The sequence below is a fragment of the Globicephala melas genome, chromosome 8 (genome assembly GCF_963455315.2).
Source record: "Globicephala melas chromosome 8, mGloMel1.2, whole genome shotgun sequence".
In the NCBI taxonomy this organism is placed as follows: Eukaryota; Metazoa; Chordata; class Mammalia; order Artiodactyla; family Delphinidae; genus Globicephala; species Globicephala melas.
In genome coordinates this window covers 51,422,024-51,440,930 of record NC_083321.1, presented here as the reverse complement: position 1 = coordinate 51,440,930, position 18,907 = coordinate 51,422,024, and the positions used below count along the sequence as shown (strand labels likewise).

At 37.8% G+C, this 18,907-nt stretch overlaps 2 protein-coding genes across 3 annotated transcripts in view; one reads left to right on the top strand and one right to left on the bottom strand.

Annotated features, from left to right (window-relative positions):
• The window catches only part of PPME1 (protein phosphatase methylesterase 1), a 73,829-nt gene extending 69,085 nt beyond the window's left edge, over window positions 1-4,744 (bottom strand). Inside the window, exon 1 of the mRNA XM_060303683.1 lies at window positions 4,405-4,744. Within this exon, the coding sequence (XP_060159666.1) occupies window positions 4,405-4,505 (101 nt within the window). The 5' untranslated portion in view covers window positions 4,506-4,744. The remainder of the gene's footprint in view (window positions 1-4,404) is intronic.
• Window positions 4,745-4,951: 207 nt separating this feature from the next.
• C2CD3 (C2 domain containing 3 centriole elongation regulator) overlaps window positions 4,952-18,907 on the top strand; it is a 128,428-nt gene continuing 114,472 nt past the window's right edge. For both annotated transcript variants that reach the window (XM_030836095.2, XM_030836098.2), the window contains exons 1-5: window positions 4,952-5,177; window positions 7,793-8,062; window positions 10,424-10,581; window positions 16,559-16,782; window positions 17,381-17,628. In XM_030836095.2, coding sequence (XP_030691955.1) covers window positions 5,123-5,177; window positions 7,793-8,062; window positions 10,424-10,581; window positions 16,559-16,782; window positions 17,381-17,628 — 955 coding nt within the window. In that variant the 5' untranslated portion in view covers window positions 4,952-5,122. The remainder of the gene's footprint in view (window positions 5,178-7,792; window positions 8,063-10,423; window positions 10,582-16,558; window positions 16,783-17,380; window positions 17,629-18,907) is intronic.

Sequence of the window (18,907 nt, the reverse complement as noted above, 5' to 3'; positions counted from 1 at the left end):
AGAGATAATTATAGAAACAGAGTACTATTCATGAACCAAAAACATGTTGAAAAATGGTCAAATGATTTTAATAACTTATAGCCTCTCAAATGGTAATGGAATGTACTAAAGTAGTGATTTTAAAAACACCCTCAACAAAAATATACAAGTGGGACCTAATGAAACTTCAAAGCTTTTGCACAGCAAAGGAAACCATAAACAAGACAAAAAGACAACCCACAGAATGGGAGGAAATATTTGCAAACGAGTCAATGGACAAAGGATTAATCTCCAAAATATATAAACAGCTCATGCAGCTCAATATTAAAAAAACAAACAACCCAATCCAAAAATGGGCAGAAGACCTAAATAGACATTTCTCCAAAGAAGACATACAGATGGCCAAGAAGCACATGAAAAGCTGTTGAACATCACTAATTATTAGAGAAATGCAAATCAAAACTACAACGAGGTATCACCTCACACCAGTTAGAATGGGCATCATCAGAAAATCTACAAACAACAAATGCTGGAGAGGGTGTGGAGAAAAGGGAACCCTCTTGCACTGTTGGTGGCAATGTAAATTGATACAGCCACTATGGAGAACAGTATGGAGGTTCCTTAAAAAGCTAAAAATAGAATTACCATATGATCCAGCAATCCCACTACTGGGCATATACCCAGAGAAAACCATAATTCAAAAAGACACATGCACCCCAATGTTCACTGCAGCACTATTTACCATAGCCAGGTCATGGAAGCAACCTAAATGCCCATCAACAGACGAATGGATAAAGAAGATGTGGTACATATATACAATGGAATATTACTCAGCCATAAAAAGGAACGAAATTGGGCCATTTGCTGAGACGTGGATGGATCTAGAGACTGTCATACAGAGTGAAGTAAGTCAGAAAGAGAAAAACAAATATCGTATATTAACGCATTTATGTGGAACCTAGAAAAATGGTACAGATGAACTGGTTTGCAGGGCAGAAGTTGAGACACAGATGTAGAGAACAAACGTATGGAAATCAAGGAGGGAAAGCCAGAGGCGGGTGGGGATAGTGGTATGATGAATTGGGCGATTAGGATTGACATGTATACACTGATGTTTATAAAATTGATGACTAATAAGAACCTGTTGTATAAAAAAATAAATTAAATTAAATTAAAATATATATATATAAATAAAAACACCCTCAAGCATACCAGGTGTTATAGACTGAAATTCTGTGCCCCCCAAAATTCACTTTAAATCCTAATCTCCAATAACCTCTACAGTATTTGAAGGTGGAGCCTTTGGGAGGTGATAAGGTCATGAGGGTGTAGCCTTCATAAATATGATTAGTACCCTTATAAAAGAGACCCCACAGAGCTCTCTTCTTCCTTGCCACATGTAAGGACACAGCGAGAAGACTGCCATCTATGAACTAAGAAGTGGTCCTCACCAGACACGGAATCTGCTGGTGCCTTGATCTTGGTCAGCCTCTAGCACTCTTAAGAAAAAAAATATGGTATTTTTGTTATGGCAACCCTAACAGATTAATACCAGTTGCAAGTAGGGCTCTAAAATCAGAGCTCCAAAATCTTTAATTAAAAAGTTCAAAACCACTGTTTTGGGTATCATCTACTGGCATCTATCAAGGAACAATAAAACCAGGATTTCAGGCCTTACCTGAGAAATAACATACATAAAGCTACTATCACAATGCCTGGCACATAGTACTCACTTAAAAAAAAAAAAAGAAAAAAAAAGTAATTGTTATTATTGCTTTATCCAGCAATACTCTGGAATTACTAAATCCATTTGGAAAAACAAAACTATGGAAACTCAGGAAAAACCAAAAACTCAAAACCACCCTGAATATGCAAACATATCTAAATAAGGTTTACTGAAACTGAAGGCAAGAGAATATGAAAAATAGGTGAAAGAGTAAGTCATATAAGGAACAGGTCCAACCTGAGAGTAAGAGATGGACTGGGGAGTGGAAAAGATGGAAAGAGTAAAAAAAAAGCAAGTGAGAAGAAGTTAGAAATAAAGAAGAATGATTTGAAATTGGTAGACGTGAGACTTCATAAACCAGGTCTGACTGAGGAAAAAGGAAGACTGAATCCTAGAGTATTTGCAAAGGAATAAGACACACAACTCACATTAAGTATTGCCAATGATAACAACTATGAATCCAAAAAACACAATAGGTCTCAGAGACTCTCTTCCAGCTTTATGATTCTAGAAGAGGAGACAGTCTACATTATCATTAACATTAGGCTTACATGAGGCATGCCTATGTTCCAACAAGGAAATAGGAAATAAAAATACAGGAAAATAAGCTACTTGAGGACCACATAAAATTCACCAATATATGCTCCTCTCTTCACAGTACTATAAAGAAGCGTTTTTCTAAAGAACTTTATCTTCCAGGATAAGCAGTTAACCTAAATTAGGAGGACGAAAGCATCTATTTAAAGAGGTTAAGTTAATAATAATCTAATCAGTTGATTTTACTTTTTCTTAGTATTTTTCTTCAGTTCTTCATCTTCAGAGAACTTTTGATAAAGTGAGAAGCTAAGCTCTAACTTATCTGAAGGATATATGGTTATTAAAAAGCTAGTATTTTTATATATATTTTAGAGAAGAGTGCTGGAATACTGAAAGATCAAAGTTTAGTTTAAGAAAGGTAGCAACTAAGATACATATGAACAATAAACGTTACATTAATTTTATAGTCCAGGTTAATTTTCCCAAATAATCTCCTATGGATCAGCTTCCAGATCCTCCTTAATCATGTTACAGTCCTACCTTTGTCTTCCAAAGCCAAAACGATCTTCATTTTACCTTACAGGTAGGCTTCTACCACCTCATTGTATTGTGCATCCATCGACCTATCTTCACTTGTCAAGGTTTTCTCAGTTTTCTACTGTGTCTCATAGTCAGGTTTCCACTTCAATTCTTAGTATCCTTCCCCAGTTTTTCCAACCATTCTCACCACCCCTCTACTCCACTGTTTTAATTTACAGGATTCTCCTTTCTCTTCATTGCTAGGACATGCTTTCACAGTATTGTATCTCCCATCTAAATCTCCTTTTCGATCAGTTTTTGTACATATTAATCTTCAGAACCTAAGGTTTTTCTTCTCTAGTCCTTATTCCAAGAATGTCTACCAACCCATCTCTAGAATCCCAAACACACACACCTGACTACCACATACCTAAGTACTTTTCCTACCCCTTTTCTCTTTCCAGTCACTAGTCTCCAGAGTCCTATCTGATACTACAAATACCCCTCAAAACCAACTGCCTGTTCAATTACCTCTGCCTTCTACTTCTCCCAGGTTCAGCTCATTACACTCTCTCTCCTACACCTTAGTATCCCCCAACCTGGCCCAAGCCATTCAGCAACCTAAATTCCCAAAGCCAACACAGCTCCTCCCATTCCAGTAAAAGATGGTTTCCCTCAAAACATTTTAAGTGGCTCCTCTCAGTGTTTCATTAATTGAATCTTATCAGATCAGTACATAGCTTCTACCAGACCTATTTGCCCAGCAAAAATCAATTTCCCAAATCTTCCTCTTTAAGCTTCCCAGGCCTTACCTCTGCAGCACGCCATTCACTGGACCCTATTCCTAGTCATTTCTCAATCTCTGGAGCCCATGGTTACTCTCTAAGCCCCTCAGCCCTCTCCCTCCTCACTCCTCCCCTTATTCCCTACCCTCACTTCTCAGCACATTCCTATCACCCCTAACTGTCTTCTTGGCTGTGTTCTCCATCTTTCCTTAGGCCTGTTCTCCACACTTTCTCAGTACCCCTTAAGAGATTTAATCTCTAAGTCACTCCCTCACTCCCAGAATCTGCCTCTTACACCCCTAGGAACTCTCTCTAGAACCTTCTGCGCCCTGGTTGTCTTTTCCGCTCCAACCCTGCCTCAGGTGTTCTCTGTTTCCCCCAGCTGTTTTCTATTATCTAGTTCTCTGAGAAACTAGATAAAGATTTTCTCCTCCTAAATCTTTTCCAAGTTCTTCTCCTAATTCCCCTCAACTTTTCTTTCCATCGTTTCCCATTTCCCTCAACCATCCCTGGCAGATTTCCCCTCCACCTTTGTCACCGCTCTTCTCCCTTTTCTCAAACCTCCTCCACCCCTTCTCTGGAGGTGCCTCCTACATGTCTTAAACTATCCTCTCAGCTTCCTCAATCTTTGCCTCATTCCCTTCTCCCTCCAATACTATTTATCCTCCAATTTCCATTGACTTGGCGCCTCCCCTAGTCCCCAGATCTGCCTTCTATTTCATCTAAACGTCTCCAGGCCGCCGCCAACATTCTCTCCTATCCTTAGGCTCCATTGACGTGCCGTTCTAAACGCCCAGAGACACCATTCTCCAATGGCCGAGGCCTGGCCTCTAGGGAGAAGGGGTACGGGTTACGTACCCCATTCGCATCTTGGCTCCGCTCTGACTGCTCCCGCTGCCGGGTAGAGGAGGGCGAGGGGGCAGGCGGCCGAGGTGCATGCTCTTCTCGAGGGCCGACATGAAGGGGAGGCCGCAGGCAGTCGAACAGTAGCCGAAGCTTCGTCCCACGCTAAGTGCGGCCCAACCGGTCACACAGCTCGCTCCCCTAGCGACGCCCCGTCGCCTTTGGATAGCACCCAGCTACCAGCAGCACCGCCCACCGGCTCCGTAAACTCCACCCCCTCGCCCCAGCGCTTCCACCGGAAGTGCGCACCAGCCTCCACAAAGGGAGCTGGGTAACGGAGTCTCTGATCCCCCAGATTCCAAGCGGAGAACTAGACGACCCTCGCAGGAAAGAGAAGCGTTACTGAAAGCAATGCACCCTGGGCAATGGAGTCCTCAAAGGGCTTATCGCTTTGCGCTTGCGCAGCTGGAGGCGACAGCGTCCAAACCCGCAGAGGTAGTGTAGCAAAGCAACCTGGGTGTTGTAGTCTATTGGCGGGAAGGAGTCTTGGCGCCTTCCTTTCTCATGGCTTCCTAGAGGCTGTTAAAGGAAGAGCCGCTTTCTTCCTGCCTCCCAAGCTGCCCAGCGGCGCCGGTTGCTGGGGAACGCCAGCGCCGTGGGAGGGGATGGCGGGAGGGTACGGCTTAGGTGCTGGGGCCGGAGTTGAGTTGGTGAAGAAGAGGTGGGGGTCGTCATGAAACAACGGAAAGCCCCGGGGCCTGGGGGCGACGGTAGCCGCAAGAAGAGAGGTAATATGAGCGACCAAAGGTTGAGGAAAGCGTAGTTGGGCGGAGTTGGGGGAGCAGGCCGCGAAGCATTCTAGGGAGACCTCCCACAGCAGCCTGTTAAAAGAAAAAAAAAAAAAAAAAAGGGATTGCGGAGGGAGAATAACCAGGGAATCAGAAGGTTAAAAGGGCAATTGGCCCTCCCGCGAATGGAAAGGATATAGGGGCTGTAGTAGGGGGCAAAGCGGGTGAATAAATGGGACGAAGTGAAGGCTAAAAGGGAACCCTTACAGAGGAAGGGAACAAAAAAATTGTAGGAATGTTTTGTTTTGTTTTTAGTTTTTAAAAGTTGAGGTATAATTGACATATAACATTGTTAGTTTCAGGTGTACAACATAATGTTTGTATATATTTCGAAATGATTACCACGTAGAATTAGCATCCATCACCATACATAGTTACAAACATTTTTTTATTCTTGTGAAAAGAACTTTTAAGATCTACTCTTCAGCAACTTTCAAATATACAGTACACTATCATTAACTATAGTTACTGTACTGTACTTTAAATCCCTATGACTTAGGGGTGTTTTTGATAAAAGTTAAATGTGTGGGGACGGGAGGGGAGAGGTATAGCTTTGCAGGTTCACATAGAACTGGAAGAAAAATAAGTTGGAGAGTATGTCAATAATCCTAATAGGCAAGGATCATGTTTTACACATTACTGAATCCCCAAGAACTAACACGAAGCAGGATTTAGTAAATGTTAATTGAATGACTGAAGCGTGAGAGTCATAAATCATGAAGGGCTACAGGTGGGAGTAGGGAAAAGATAGTTGTGGAGGAGAGAGGAAGAAAGACTGGGGAGTGACAGTGTGGTAGGGTTGAAGTGGGGGGGGGTTACTGTGAAGGATTTGAGGTGATGGAAGAGTGTGTAGCAAGAGGACCTCATCAGGTTAGTCTGCTCAAAAAGAAGCAAGCTTATGAAGAGACCAGGGAAATGTGAGCTGCAGCAAGAACAGTCACCCTGGGAACCCAGGGCAGATCATGAAATGAAATGGAATCTCTACAGGGCTGCCTCAAAACAAAACAAAAAAACTGGGTGACTGCATTTTATAGTATAGGCAAAGAGGTATTAGGAGTAGTGATAGTGCATTAAGCCATTGGATTGAGGACTAAAGTTGCAGTCTGGGAATAAACCTTATCCAAACTGTTTAAAGATAACTAAGGCAGTTTTGAGGCAATGCCTTTCCTTCCAGGAATGAAGGGAGGATATGAAACAGAAGTGTGGAAGTGTTCAGTGCTGGTGCTGCCTATGTCAAACCAGTCAAGCATATTTGGTTGATAGGAGGAAAATCAAAATAGAAATAACGTAAGAATGTCCTCATTATACCACATGCATATACAGTAATACTCATGTACACACCTGTGTATAATTTTTATATTGAAACTAGTTATCCATAAAGATTATGGTGGGTCTTTTCTTCACTAAAGAAAGCAGAGAGGCTGTTCACTTTAGAAATCCAAAGAATTAGTTATATAAATTCCTGATCTGATAGACTCCGGTATATTTTTTTCTTGTGAGGCATGACCACTCCCCAGGGAAAAGTGAGAGGAATAGAAAGGTGTGTGTAATATTGGAATGGCTTCTTAAATCTCCTCTAAGTCATGGTTAGAAGATACCGTGAATAGAAGACAATCAGGGTCATTAAAGGAAAGCTTTATAGAAAGCCATGATGAATTGCCTCATTTACATTTTATTATCTGTCTAAAAGCCAAAAATATTATGAACCCAGCACTGTGCTAAAAGATAATGGCATAATCTGAAGATGATAGTTTCTGTCCTCATTGTGTGATATCGGCAGGAAGAAAAGATACAGTTTAAGGTGGTCTTTCTTGAAGTGCTGAGTTGTAAAGTGTAGACTTCATTTGAGAACTGATTGACAGTTGTTGCTGTTTTATGTTTAGTGATGGTTTTAAAGTAAGAGAATTAGGTAAAGATAACATATCTTAAAAACTGTGGACATTGAAATAATCAGAACAACAGTACTTGGAAGAAAAATTTCAATTACTTCATAGATTTTTTTAAACCTGTATACTGTTATCATTGTATTTGTATTTTTCATTTAATATCTTTCAGTTAAAGAGGAGTTTGTATTAGCATGTCTTAAGTTGGTATGTTCTTTATGTTCTTTAAAATAACCTGAATCAAATCCTGAATACTAACTAGTTGTCAGGGTGGCTTAAGTGACCAGATAGATTATTCTATGGTCTGGTTTGCTAGTTACTTCTCATGTATTAGAATAAATAGAGAGCTTCCCTGGTGGCGCAGTGGTTGAGAGTCTGCCTGCCGATGCAGGGGACGCAGGTTCGTGCCCCTGTCTGGGAAGATCCCACATGCCATGGAGCAACTAAGCCTGTGCGCCACAACTACTGAGCCTGCATGTCCGGAGCCTGTGCTCTGCAACGGGAGAGGCCCCAACAGTGAGAGGCCCACATACCGCAAAAAAATAGAATAAATAGAATAAGCCTTCTCTCTGTAGAGATGAAAATGTTTGTGTGTTTTCATTCAAAAAGCAGATTATGTGTTTTCTGTATTTAGACTAAATTTTGACTTAGTATTCTTGGATTCCTCCACAGGTTTAAGTGACATTTCTCCATCTACAAGCCTACCACCCCTGGTTGAAGGCCAGCTACGCTGCTTTCTGAAACTTACTGTTAATAAAGTCATATGGAAGATTACAAAGCCTCCTGCTTGTGTACTTGTTCGAGTGAGATGGTGGGGAGAAACATCAGAAGGAACACTCTTTTGTCCCAGGGATACATTGCAGACCGAACCAAAAGCTGTGAGAACAACTACACGTTATGCTATTCGCTGTGGTCCAAAGCAGTTTACCTCTTATCTAACAGGTATGTTTTTGTCTTATCGTTTCACCTGTAGGCCTAATAAGATGCATGTGATTATGTTGTTAACAATAGGTATTATCGTGTACTTAGTATCTATGGCATTGTTAATTATTGAGGAGTCAAAGAGATTTTATAATAGCCACCATTATTGAGAGTATACTATGTGCTACCAGTTGATACATATTATTTCTAATCCTTAATAACCTTGCAAGATAGATATTTTCTCTGTTTTATAGACAATGAAACTGAGGTTCAGAGAAATAAAATGAATCCTCTATAAGGTTACATAGTTGACAAATGGCCAAACTAGGATTTGAACCCACTTCTGTCTGACACCAAAACTCATGCACTTGTCACCACACCATGCTTCTTTAAGGAATAACTGTAGTCTGTACTCTGGGACTTACATTATGCTCAAGGAAAGATGGTATACATACAAAATTTATATGATACAAGATAATACATGCTAAATGCCAATGAGTGATTTAGTGAGTTAATAGTACAGGTTTTCAGAGAAGGGAGGATCCCTCTACTGGAACCAGGAGCTAAAATTTCTTCATTTCTGTTAAAGGAAAGCATTCTAAATGTACTGTGTTATTTCTCTATTCAGGTCAAGTTTTCATATAAACACATTTTGGATGGTAGACTTATTAAATCAATTCAGTTCAAGTCAGTAAAAATTAAGCATTTATCATGTAAATATTGTTGGGCTAAGAATACCGGAGAGCCAGAGGTGAATTAAAGATTAACTCGTCCTTAAGTTTGCATTCTTTCAAGAAGAAAATTTTGAAGACATCAAAATATAAAGAAAAAAAATTCAGTTATTCAAAAAATATGTATTGAACACTTAGCATGTGCTAGACGTTGTGCTAGACACTGTGGAGATTACAAAAATGAATCAAAAAATTTAATCAGAATGGTGTCTAATTCTAACTAAATGCACAAAGAAGTTTAGTTACAATAGTAGGTAGAAAGTGATAAGAACTTTTAAAAGATACACATAGATATTTCATTAAGAAAATAAATGAGGGCTTCCCTGATGGCACAGTGGTTGAGAGTCTGCCTGCCGATGCAGGGGACACGGGTTCGTGCCCCGGTCTGGGAAGATCCCACATGCCACGGAGCGGCTAGGCCCGTGAGCCATGGCCGCTGAGCCTGCGCGTCCGGAGCCTGTGCTCCGCAACGGGAGAGGCCACAACAGTGAGAGGCCCGCGTACCGCAAAAAAAAAAAAAAAAAAAGAAAAGAAATGAGACATGGGTGAGCCTGGCTGTTAGTAAATAACCAACAAATGTTGGTACATTTCCCTTATTCTATATATGCACGTTATTTTATAGTCTGCAAAGCACTTTTATACCTATTAGCTCATAGAATTTTCAGAGAACTTGCATGATTAGGTAAGACAGGGACGGTGATATGTTAAGTAAGTTGCCTAAAGTCATATAACAAGCATTAAGCAGCTGCCATATAAAAGGATACTGTGCTATGTGTTTTACTTGCAATACTCCCATGCCTTACACAGCCATGATATAGGTATTATGATGCCTATTTTATAGACAGCTGTGGCTTACACAGAAGTAGCTTGTGAATGTTGGAGCCACAACACAATCACAAATCTTCTAATTGTAAAACCAATACTCTTTTCACTACAGCATTGAACAAAGGGTGAAAATGAACCACTTTCTTAACTTTGGTAAGAAAATGTTCAGAAGTTACACTGTCCTGAAATAATCTCAGATTGCATATGCATGCATTTTATTTCTCCTGCTGTAAATTAGGACCATGAAGGGGTTAAGTCTAAGCAACCAATTGATGAATACAGTTAAGGAGTTTATTTCCATTCCCTTTAGTTCTAAGTGCTCTCAGCCTTTCAGTGTTCCAGATATTATTGAGAAATAAGCAGTAAAATACTCCTGAGAGGCAGGAACCAACCCATGCATCTATACAAGAGAAGCCCTTTGTCCAGTTCAAAACTAGAAATGGTGAGAATTTAAAAACTGAGAATTTTTTTATTGTTGCTTTTTTATTTCAAAACTAAAGTCTGAGTCCTTGCCAAATATGTAAAAAATATATATATACTCTCTCAAAGGTATTTTCCTTATCAAATACTTGATATTCTAAATATTTTTATGTAATTTTTTTCTCCATTCGAGGTATTTGTCATTGCTCTTCTCTAAAACTTTGTTGTTCTTTTGATCTTGGGTTCACTCTTCCCCACCCCCTGAATGATATGGTAAGTGCATAGTTTATTTGAAAATAAAATGATTTTTTTAAGTAAAAAAATTTTGTAATGTATATTCCTCTTTCCACTTCCAAAAAAACGTAAATGAAAAATGTCTGCCTGTGTTGTAATTGTTTCTGATTAGATATGGCTGTGCTGGTGCTGGAAGTAATCACCAAACTTGAACATCTTCCGGTTGGTAGAGTTCAGATCAGTGGACTAGCCCAGCTTTCTCCAACCCATCACATCAATGGATTTTTTACCATTGTTTCACCAACATCTAAGAAACTTGGAGAACTCCAGGTAAAAATAGTATAATTCTCTGCTACATAGAATAAAACTTTGGGGGCACAAATAGTTGAGTCTGTTTGTAGAATGGGTAGGTACGTGACTCCCACATACCATGCAAATTCCCACTTCGTGCTTTTGTTCATGTTTTTACCCAGACTGTCATGTACTTATTTCCCACTTATCCATATCCTCTTAGTTCTTTGCTGCCCATCTCAAGTTCCAAGAGACCTTCGCAGCTCCTACTGCACTCATTCTTCTCTTTATTTATTAATAAATGTACTCTTTATTAAATTTAGAATAACATGAATTACATAATCATTGTTCAGTTATAATCCTACATAGTCTCCAAAATTTTGTATTTGTAGTTTCCCTTTAATTTCCCTTCCTTTTAGTTTCTAGATTCCCTGGGAGAGAGGACAGTGTTTTCTACTTTCTTTGTTTTTCCCACAACTTCTAACATAGTGCCAAGCAGTAATGGCTTGTTTGACTCATTTAAGTGGTATCTTAAATGAGTCAACAGACTACGATTTTAATATTGTTGAATAAACTGTTTTCATTTTTTCAGTATTAGAAGTGCATAACCAGTTGTTGATTGTTCATTCATTGATTCAGCCTACAGTTTTTTGATATGCTGTTATGTGCCACTAACTTAAGATACAAAGATAAGAGATGGGCCTTTCAGTTAGTTTTCCAAAGTCAGGTAGGAGGAAATAGAAGAGAGTAACAAGTAGAACGCAGTGTGATATTGATACACATATACTATAGATATGTACAGGATGGTGGGAAAGAACATAGAAGGGTCTCTTTCTGAGGGAGACTCTGGGAGTTCTTCCTAGAGAATTCTGAATATTCAAATCCTTGAGAAATTTATACCTTGTCAAATGTATTCTAAAATATGTATAGAAATTTAAGCAGGTATTTAAGAAAACAGTTCAAAAAAGATGAGGAAAGAACATATAACATTACCAGATGTAAGAACCTATTATAAAACCACAAGCACATAATTGTCAAAGGAAGAGAATAAAGTTCAGAAATAGATTTAACTAAGTAAAAGAACTGAACATTTTCTATATTCTATTTATCATATTTTTATTTATAATATATTGAAAGATAGTGACACCTTATGGTGGTAACTTCATGGTAAAATGGGACTGGTTTACTCCTCCTTTTCTGATAATGGTACAGATTTGCATCAGACCTGCAAAAACTGTTTGGCATTATGTTTCAAGAGCCATAATAATTATCATATATCATTTACCCTGGGGTCTTATATTAAGGAAATACCATAAAAAGAGAGGAAAGTTATATGCTTTGGACTGGTTATGGAAATGCACTTTTAATATTGAAAAAATGAAAACAGTTCATTCAATGATATTTAAATCATCTATTAGTGGAATATTTTGTTTCCATAAAAGATAAAATTATATAGTTATGATTGTGTAGCAACATGGCAAATTATTTTGGATTGATGACAAAAGAGAATTAAAATTATACCCACATATATGCATATGATTAATGACTGGGGAAGAAAAAACAAGGGAAAATAGAAACAGTTGGAGCGTAGAATTCTAGGTAGGTTTTTTCCCTATATAAAAAATGAGATATAATTCATATGCCATAAAATTCACCCTTTTAAAGTATACAGTTCAGTAGTTTTTAGTGTATTCACAAGATTGTACAACCATCACGATTATCTAATTCCAGAGCATTTTATCACCCCAAGAAGAAACACTATACCCATTAGTAGTCATTCCCCTTTGTACCTTTCCCCAACCCCTGGCAACCACTAATCTACCTTCTGTCTCTATATGTTGCCTATTCTGGACATTTCAAATAAATGATGTAGTATAATATGTGACCTTTTGTATCTGGCTTCTTTCACTTGGCATAATGTTTTCAAGGTTCATCCATGTAGCATGAATCAGTACTTTATTCCTTATTATAGCTAAGTAATATTCCATTGTATGGATATATTATAGCACATGTTGTTTATCCATTCTTCAGTTGATGGACATTTGGATTGTTTCCACTTTCTGACTTTTATGAATAATGCTGCTATGAACATTTGCATACAAGTTTTTTGTAGGCGTAGAATTGTGGTCATATGGTAAGTATGTTTAACCTTGAGGAACTACTGGACTGTTTTCTAAGGTGGTGCATCTTTTTTCCTCCCTTATTTAAATGTCAGTTGATAAAATAATACTTGTATGTTTTTTATTTAAATGTCATTGGGTTCTTTAGAGAATTGTTTTAATAGAGCCTTGGAGACAGAGATAAGATTTTGAAAGATTATGGAATAAGTAAATAAGTAGTAATTACAGTGAAGAAGTAGAAATAACAGTTAGAGATTTCTCTCTGTTTCCCACATAAATGGCAGCAAAGAGAGGGAGATGTAGTGTGACCTAATGGAAATAGCACAAGACTTGGACATGGAAAAACTGGTTATGAAAACATTTCTGGTGTTCATTTGTACTCTCTGAGCTTCAGTATCCTATTTTATAAAATGAAGACAATAACTTTTACCGTACGGCATTGTTGTAGGGATTAAATGATATGAAAAAAATGTGGAAGCACTTAACATGGTACTTAGGCACATGACAGGGACATGCCAAATTTACTTGAATTGGAGAGGAAAGTATTGATAGTGGGCAGCAGAAGTGAGAAGTTTGTTGCTACTTTAGAAGAGGAGTTGGCAAACTTTGCCCAGTGGACTAAATCTGGCCTTCTAACTAAAAATGGTTTTTATATGTTTAAAGGGTCATTTAAAAAAAGAAGAATGTGCAATAAAGCCTAAATTATTTACCCTCTGCCCCTTTACAGAATGAGTTTGCTGAGCCGTTTTTAGAGTATAGGAAACCTGATTTGTTTTGTAGACCAAGAGAAAAGCAAGTGAAGAAAAATATTGAAAATAAAAGAGGATAATTGAGCAAGTAAGGTCTTGGAGAGAATTAGATGGGAATGAATTTCTATTAAGAACACAACTGATAGTGGTAAAGTTTGGAATGGAGGAATTATAACAAGGAGGGAAAGAGGAGAAACATTTTGAGATGGATAACATTGAAGGAATTCATGCTGATAACTTTTTTAGCAACATTTATTTTTTTGGCCACACCGCATTGCTTGTGGGATCTTAGTTCCCCGACCAGGGATTGAACCCCAGGCCCTTGGCAGTGAGAGCACGGAGTCCTAACCACTCGACCGTCAGGGAATTCCCATTAGCAACACTTACTATATGCATGCCTACCACATATTAGGCACTACATGTTTTATTTCATTTAATTTTTTTTTATTAAATAGAGATAGATATGCAAAAGAATATCTTAGATGTATAAGATATAAAAATAACCATACTGTGAACACCCATTGGCTCGTCAACTAGGTTAAGAAATGTTAATAGGAAAAAAATAAATATTAATAGAATAATGGAAAGAAACCAGGTTTAGAGATTCATCCATATTACTTTATGTATCAATAATTCCCTTTTGCAGAGTTGTGTTCCATTACACAATTTTCACAATTTTCATCCATTTGTCTTGGATGAAACCAGGCAGATATCCTTGCCTTGTTCTTGTTCTTGGGAGGAAAGCATTTGGTCTTTTTACTATTAAATATGGTATTAGATGCAGGTTTTTCATAGATGCCCTTTATCATTGAGAAAGTTCAAGTTTTCTGAGAGATTTGATCATAAATGAGTATTGAATTTTATCAAATTCAACTGTTGCTAGAGGTTAGAGGTGAGAAGAGGGCATGACTATAAAGGGAGTTTTTGGGGGGTGATGGAAGTGTTCCATATCTTAATTATGGTGGTGGTTACATGGATCTAAACATAGATTACAATTCATAGAAGTGTATATTTACAAAAATGTCCATTTTACTGTGTTAAATAATTTTTTTTTTAATGTAGCAGATCAAATGTGATGATAAACAGAAGTTGTCCCTCTACCTCTCGTTGGGACATGGCTGGGGACTTTGCAAACTGGAGCACATACCCTAACTAAAGCCACTAGTCTACTCCAGCTAATTTTTGCCACAATGGGATGGAAACCCAGCAGTGCTGGATCTTCTGATTTTTCAAGAGAAGCCAGAAATTCAAATTTTTACATAAAATCTGTTTTCTTAATCACTGTTAAATAATTTTGAAATCTTTTAAAATGCTATATTGACTAGCATAAGTCTGAAAAATAGACATACTAATATGTTCTCTCCAATATCAGATGTTATAAATGTAGTAGATAATCCCAGAACTCCCCATTTTATATTAAAATTACTTCTTTTTAAATTCCCCTAAAAGATACTCTGATCCTTTGGGTCAGGTTCCATGTTTTATTCATCTCTTTGCCCCAGGCAGGTAGCACAGAGCCTGGCACTGAACTAGTATCAACAAATATTTGTTAATTGAACACAGGAGTTAGGCCAGCACCTATATTTTGATTGTAAGGTGGGTGTGGTGGGTAACTGGACTTTCTTTTTCTTTCTCACTGGTAGTAAAGGCCTTTGAGTTGTTTTGAGACTAGTTCAAATTTGCTTAGGGATAAAGCAAAACTCTGACCAGCCAGCAGGTTATTGTTAAGGCCAGGGACGCAGCCTTTATTCTCAGTGTCTCCTTTGTTTCTAGAATAAAGTGGCAGTCTTTTGGCAAGTGATGAATGGCAAGGGACGATTTTCTGACACTTATATTTGGGCAGCCAGGATTTTATGTGATCCTCTTATAGCAGTGGCTGCACAAAGTATTTATCCCACTGCATTCCAGTCATTTGTCTTTGTAGAAAATCTTAATGATGAATAGATTTAAAGGACTTTATGCTACCTAGTTCATGAACAAAATTCTCCTCATCAAGACTCAAGTGTGTTTATTGAGTCTATGCCTTGGCAGTTTCTCCACATAGATTATTCCATTGACCTTCCCAGAGACTTCTTAAAATATTTAACTGCAATCTTTCATTTTTGTCTTAGGCCATTCATCATTATGTGACTCTCTTTGGCTACTTGAACAATTCCTTCTGCTGTCTGTGTCATTGTAACTGAACTTTCCACACTGCTCTTCTTTTCTTTTGGAGTACATTCTTCAATTTCTTCTCTAAAGTTTTGCTTTAGGCTCTGTTTTATTTTTTATTCCTACAGTAGGCTTTTCTCCATTGGGCTTTTCAGAGACCTGGAAAGCATTTTAGTAGAGTGCCTGAATTCAGAGGAGTTGGACGATAAAGGAAACTTCACGTAATTACTTTTCATTTTAATGTTCCTCCCTCTTCACCCTGCCTCATCCCCAGCATAGAACTAGGGCCTTATTTTTCTCAAATAGCTAGCAATAAGGATGCAACAGGTGCTATGTCATTCTTTTATTTTTCAGACCATTAGTCATTATTATGCATACTTGTACACTAAGTGTATACTTACACTGATTAGTCTACAGAAAAATGAATAAGACAGTTCATGCCTTCAAGGAATTCATAATCTGATCAGGATAACAAATAAACTGGAAGTACAAATACCTCCTTTAAGCCTCTGCTTTTTTTTTTTTAATCTTCAAATTAGGATAATATACTTTCCTGACAGTTATATCATCACATCAGCTTCTCTGTGTGAGGAACATAGCACACTTTCTGGCCTATTGTGAAGTGTTCAATAAATAGTGGTTATATTAATGGATAGATACAAAGTAAGTAGAAACATGAAAAAAGGAGTGGCCATAACATCTCTGCCTGGACACAAAGAAGTTTTCACAGAGGAAGTAATGCTGGAGGAAATTTGCACATGAAGGCATAAGGGAATGAAATATAAGGTACATTTAGAAAACTCTAAGTAATTGGTATATCCAGGAGAGAGAGATGGAGGAGAGGAACACAGTGAGAGATGAGGCTTCTGGGGGAGGCAGGAATTTGAACTAGATCCTATAAGGAACGGGGCCATTAATTTATATTAGAGAGTCTTAAAATTAATCAATGCTATAAAAAAAAAAAAAGACTTCTGATACATTACATGTCCCTTTCAGGTCTCACTTGCCCTGGAGCCTTTGTCAGAAACTTTTGACAGCTACACTCCTCTTCCTACCACTGACATGACAGAAAATGTGCTTTTATCTGAACAAGGATTCAGAGAATATACTGAAGCAGGCAATACTCAGTTTCTGGTTCCATCAAGGCCTCAGAGGATCCCTACCACCAAAATTGATGGAAAAGAGTTAGCAGCCAACAGCAGTAGGTCAACCACTCCAAGGTAATTACCACACCTAATACCAGTCAGACTGTCTGCTAACTCCCAGTGTACTCATAATTTCGGTCTTTCATTTGTGGTTGTGTAGAAGGTTAAAGGTAGTCATTCATTCAGCAAATAAGTATTAAGTACTCAATATGTTTCTGGTCCAGTACCAGTTGCTAGGCATAGAAATTGATAAGACACAATTCCCATTTTTGAACATTGCTCACAATCTAGTGAGGAGGCCAATATACAGATAAGTAAGTATGTCTAAGTCACATAGAGATGCCATGATAGGTGTACATGAAGGGAAAGAGGGAAAAGGCAGTGTTTTGTGAAATGGAATGAAGAGAAACAGATTTTGATTTTAAATAATTATCAGACGTTTGCTTTGTGTCAGGCTCAGCACTGAGCTCTTTATTTCATTGTCTCACTTTAGCCAAACCATACAATGATAGGTAAAACATCTATTATTTATTTAATTTGGGAAATGAAAAACATATTTACAAAGCCTGAGCTACACTGCTATATACCACTGATCCACTTTCTTTCTCTGACAAAGTGGAATGTTACCATAATGGATAATATACTGTTGAAGTTCTCCTTTATTTTAAAACAGGGGAAAGGACCACTTGTACTTTGCAGAGAACTCTGATACAATAAAGGACTCTTTCTTTGGACTACGGCACCATCTTAATTCAGGACAGAGTTTAGAGTCTATGACTCTGAAAGGCAAAGCCCCACAGAAGCAGATGTCCCTTCTCAACAGTTCTGAATTGCGGCCTCAAATTAGGACAGTTGCCAAGAGTCACAGTGACTCATGCGTTCTTTCTTCAAACAGCCCTCCTACCAAGAACCTTCTTTTAGGTATGTATATATTTGTGAACTGAGACTAAGCTGTATTTATTGGGATTAGTCTGCTCATTAGGCAACCTACAAAGAGAACCAAGACTTCTGTTTGAACTAAATAGCCAAATGCAAGTGAATATCTTTACTAGAGTCCAGAATTTCTAACCTTTTAAGGGCAGCTCTATTAAACCACTGAGTTTCTTCTAAATAATTACTGGGCACTTATAATTTTAAGTTTAGGGAAGGAACCATTTAAAGTGAACCTGGGTATGGGAGGAAAGCCTTTATCATAGAAAAATATTAGTCCTGATTTTTTTCGAGATAATTCAAAGCAAATAAGATTTTTGTCTCATCATCAGAATTTACTTATACCATTGTTCAGAGACTAGTACTAAACTTGTTTCATATTCTGAAAACTGTTGTTTTCAGTGGGAACATTCAGTGCACAGAAACTGCTGATCTTACGCCTGGGTATTAAATATGACTGACAGCCAAACAGAAGTAGAAAGGAATCGGTTTACCTGTGTAAGGGCTTACACTGAAATTTAAAAAGGAAATAGGAAAGAGGTTGTATTACCTCATTTTAGGTAGTGGTATTATATGAAAAGCAATTTTGGTACCTTATGTTACACTGTAATGGTCAACCATATATCTCTGTGACATCAAGAGCATGACATAAATTTGTCTCCATCCTCACAAGTAAAAGTTCCAAAGTAGAATATCTGCAGCTTTAGTAGAAAAGTCTTTTAAATTAAAACTACTTGGACCTCTGTGGGGTCATGATCCATAGACTAAGCAAGTCTTGCCTTATCTGTGGAGCTGGACAGGGGTAATGCGACCATTGTCTGATGTCCATAGTTCATTTCCTCCAGGATGTTTCTTTCCTCAGATTGTGTTACTCTGAACCATTTTATTTTTTATTTACCAAAGTACTGTACTTGGCTATTTGCAGTGTTTTCAAAACCAAATGTTTCTTTTTGTGTGTTTTTAATCTTCAATACTTGGTGCAATAGAAGCTGCAAAGATGTGCCACTTTATCTATGAAATGGAGTTTTGTATACCAATAAATTCTAGTTTAAAGACAAAAAAAAAAACTACGTGGATACAAAATTTACATTAGTAAGGATTTTTTTTAATGAAGAAAGACATTGTGTTAATATTTTTTCAACTAAAATGTCTATGATCCCCTAGTTTAAAAAATATACTCTGATTATGGTACGTTAATTTTATTTTTTTTATTTATTTTTTTACTTTTTTGTTTTTGCATGCATTGGGTCTTCGTTGTTGCGCATGGGCT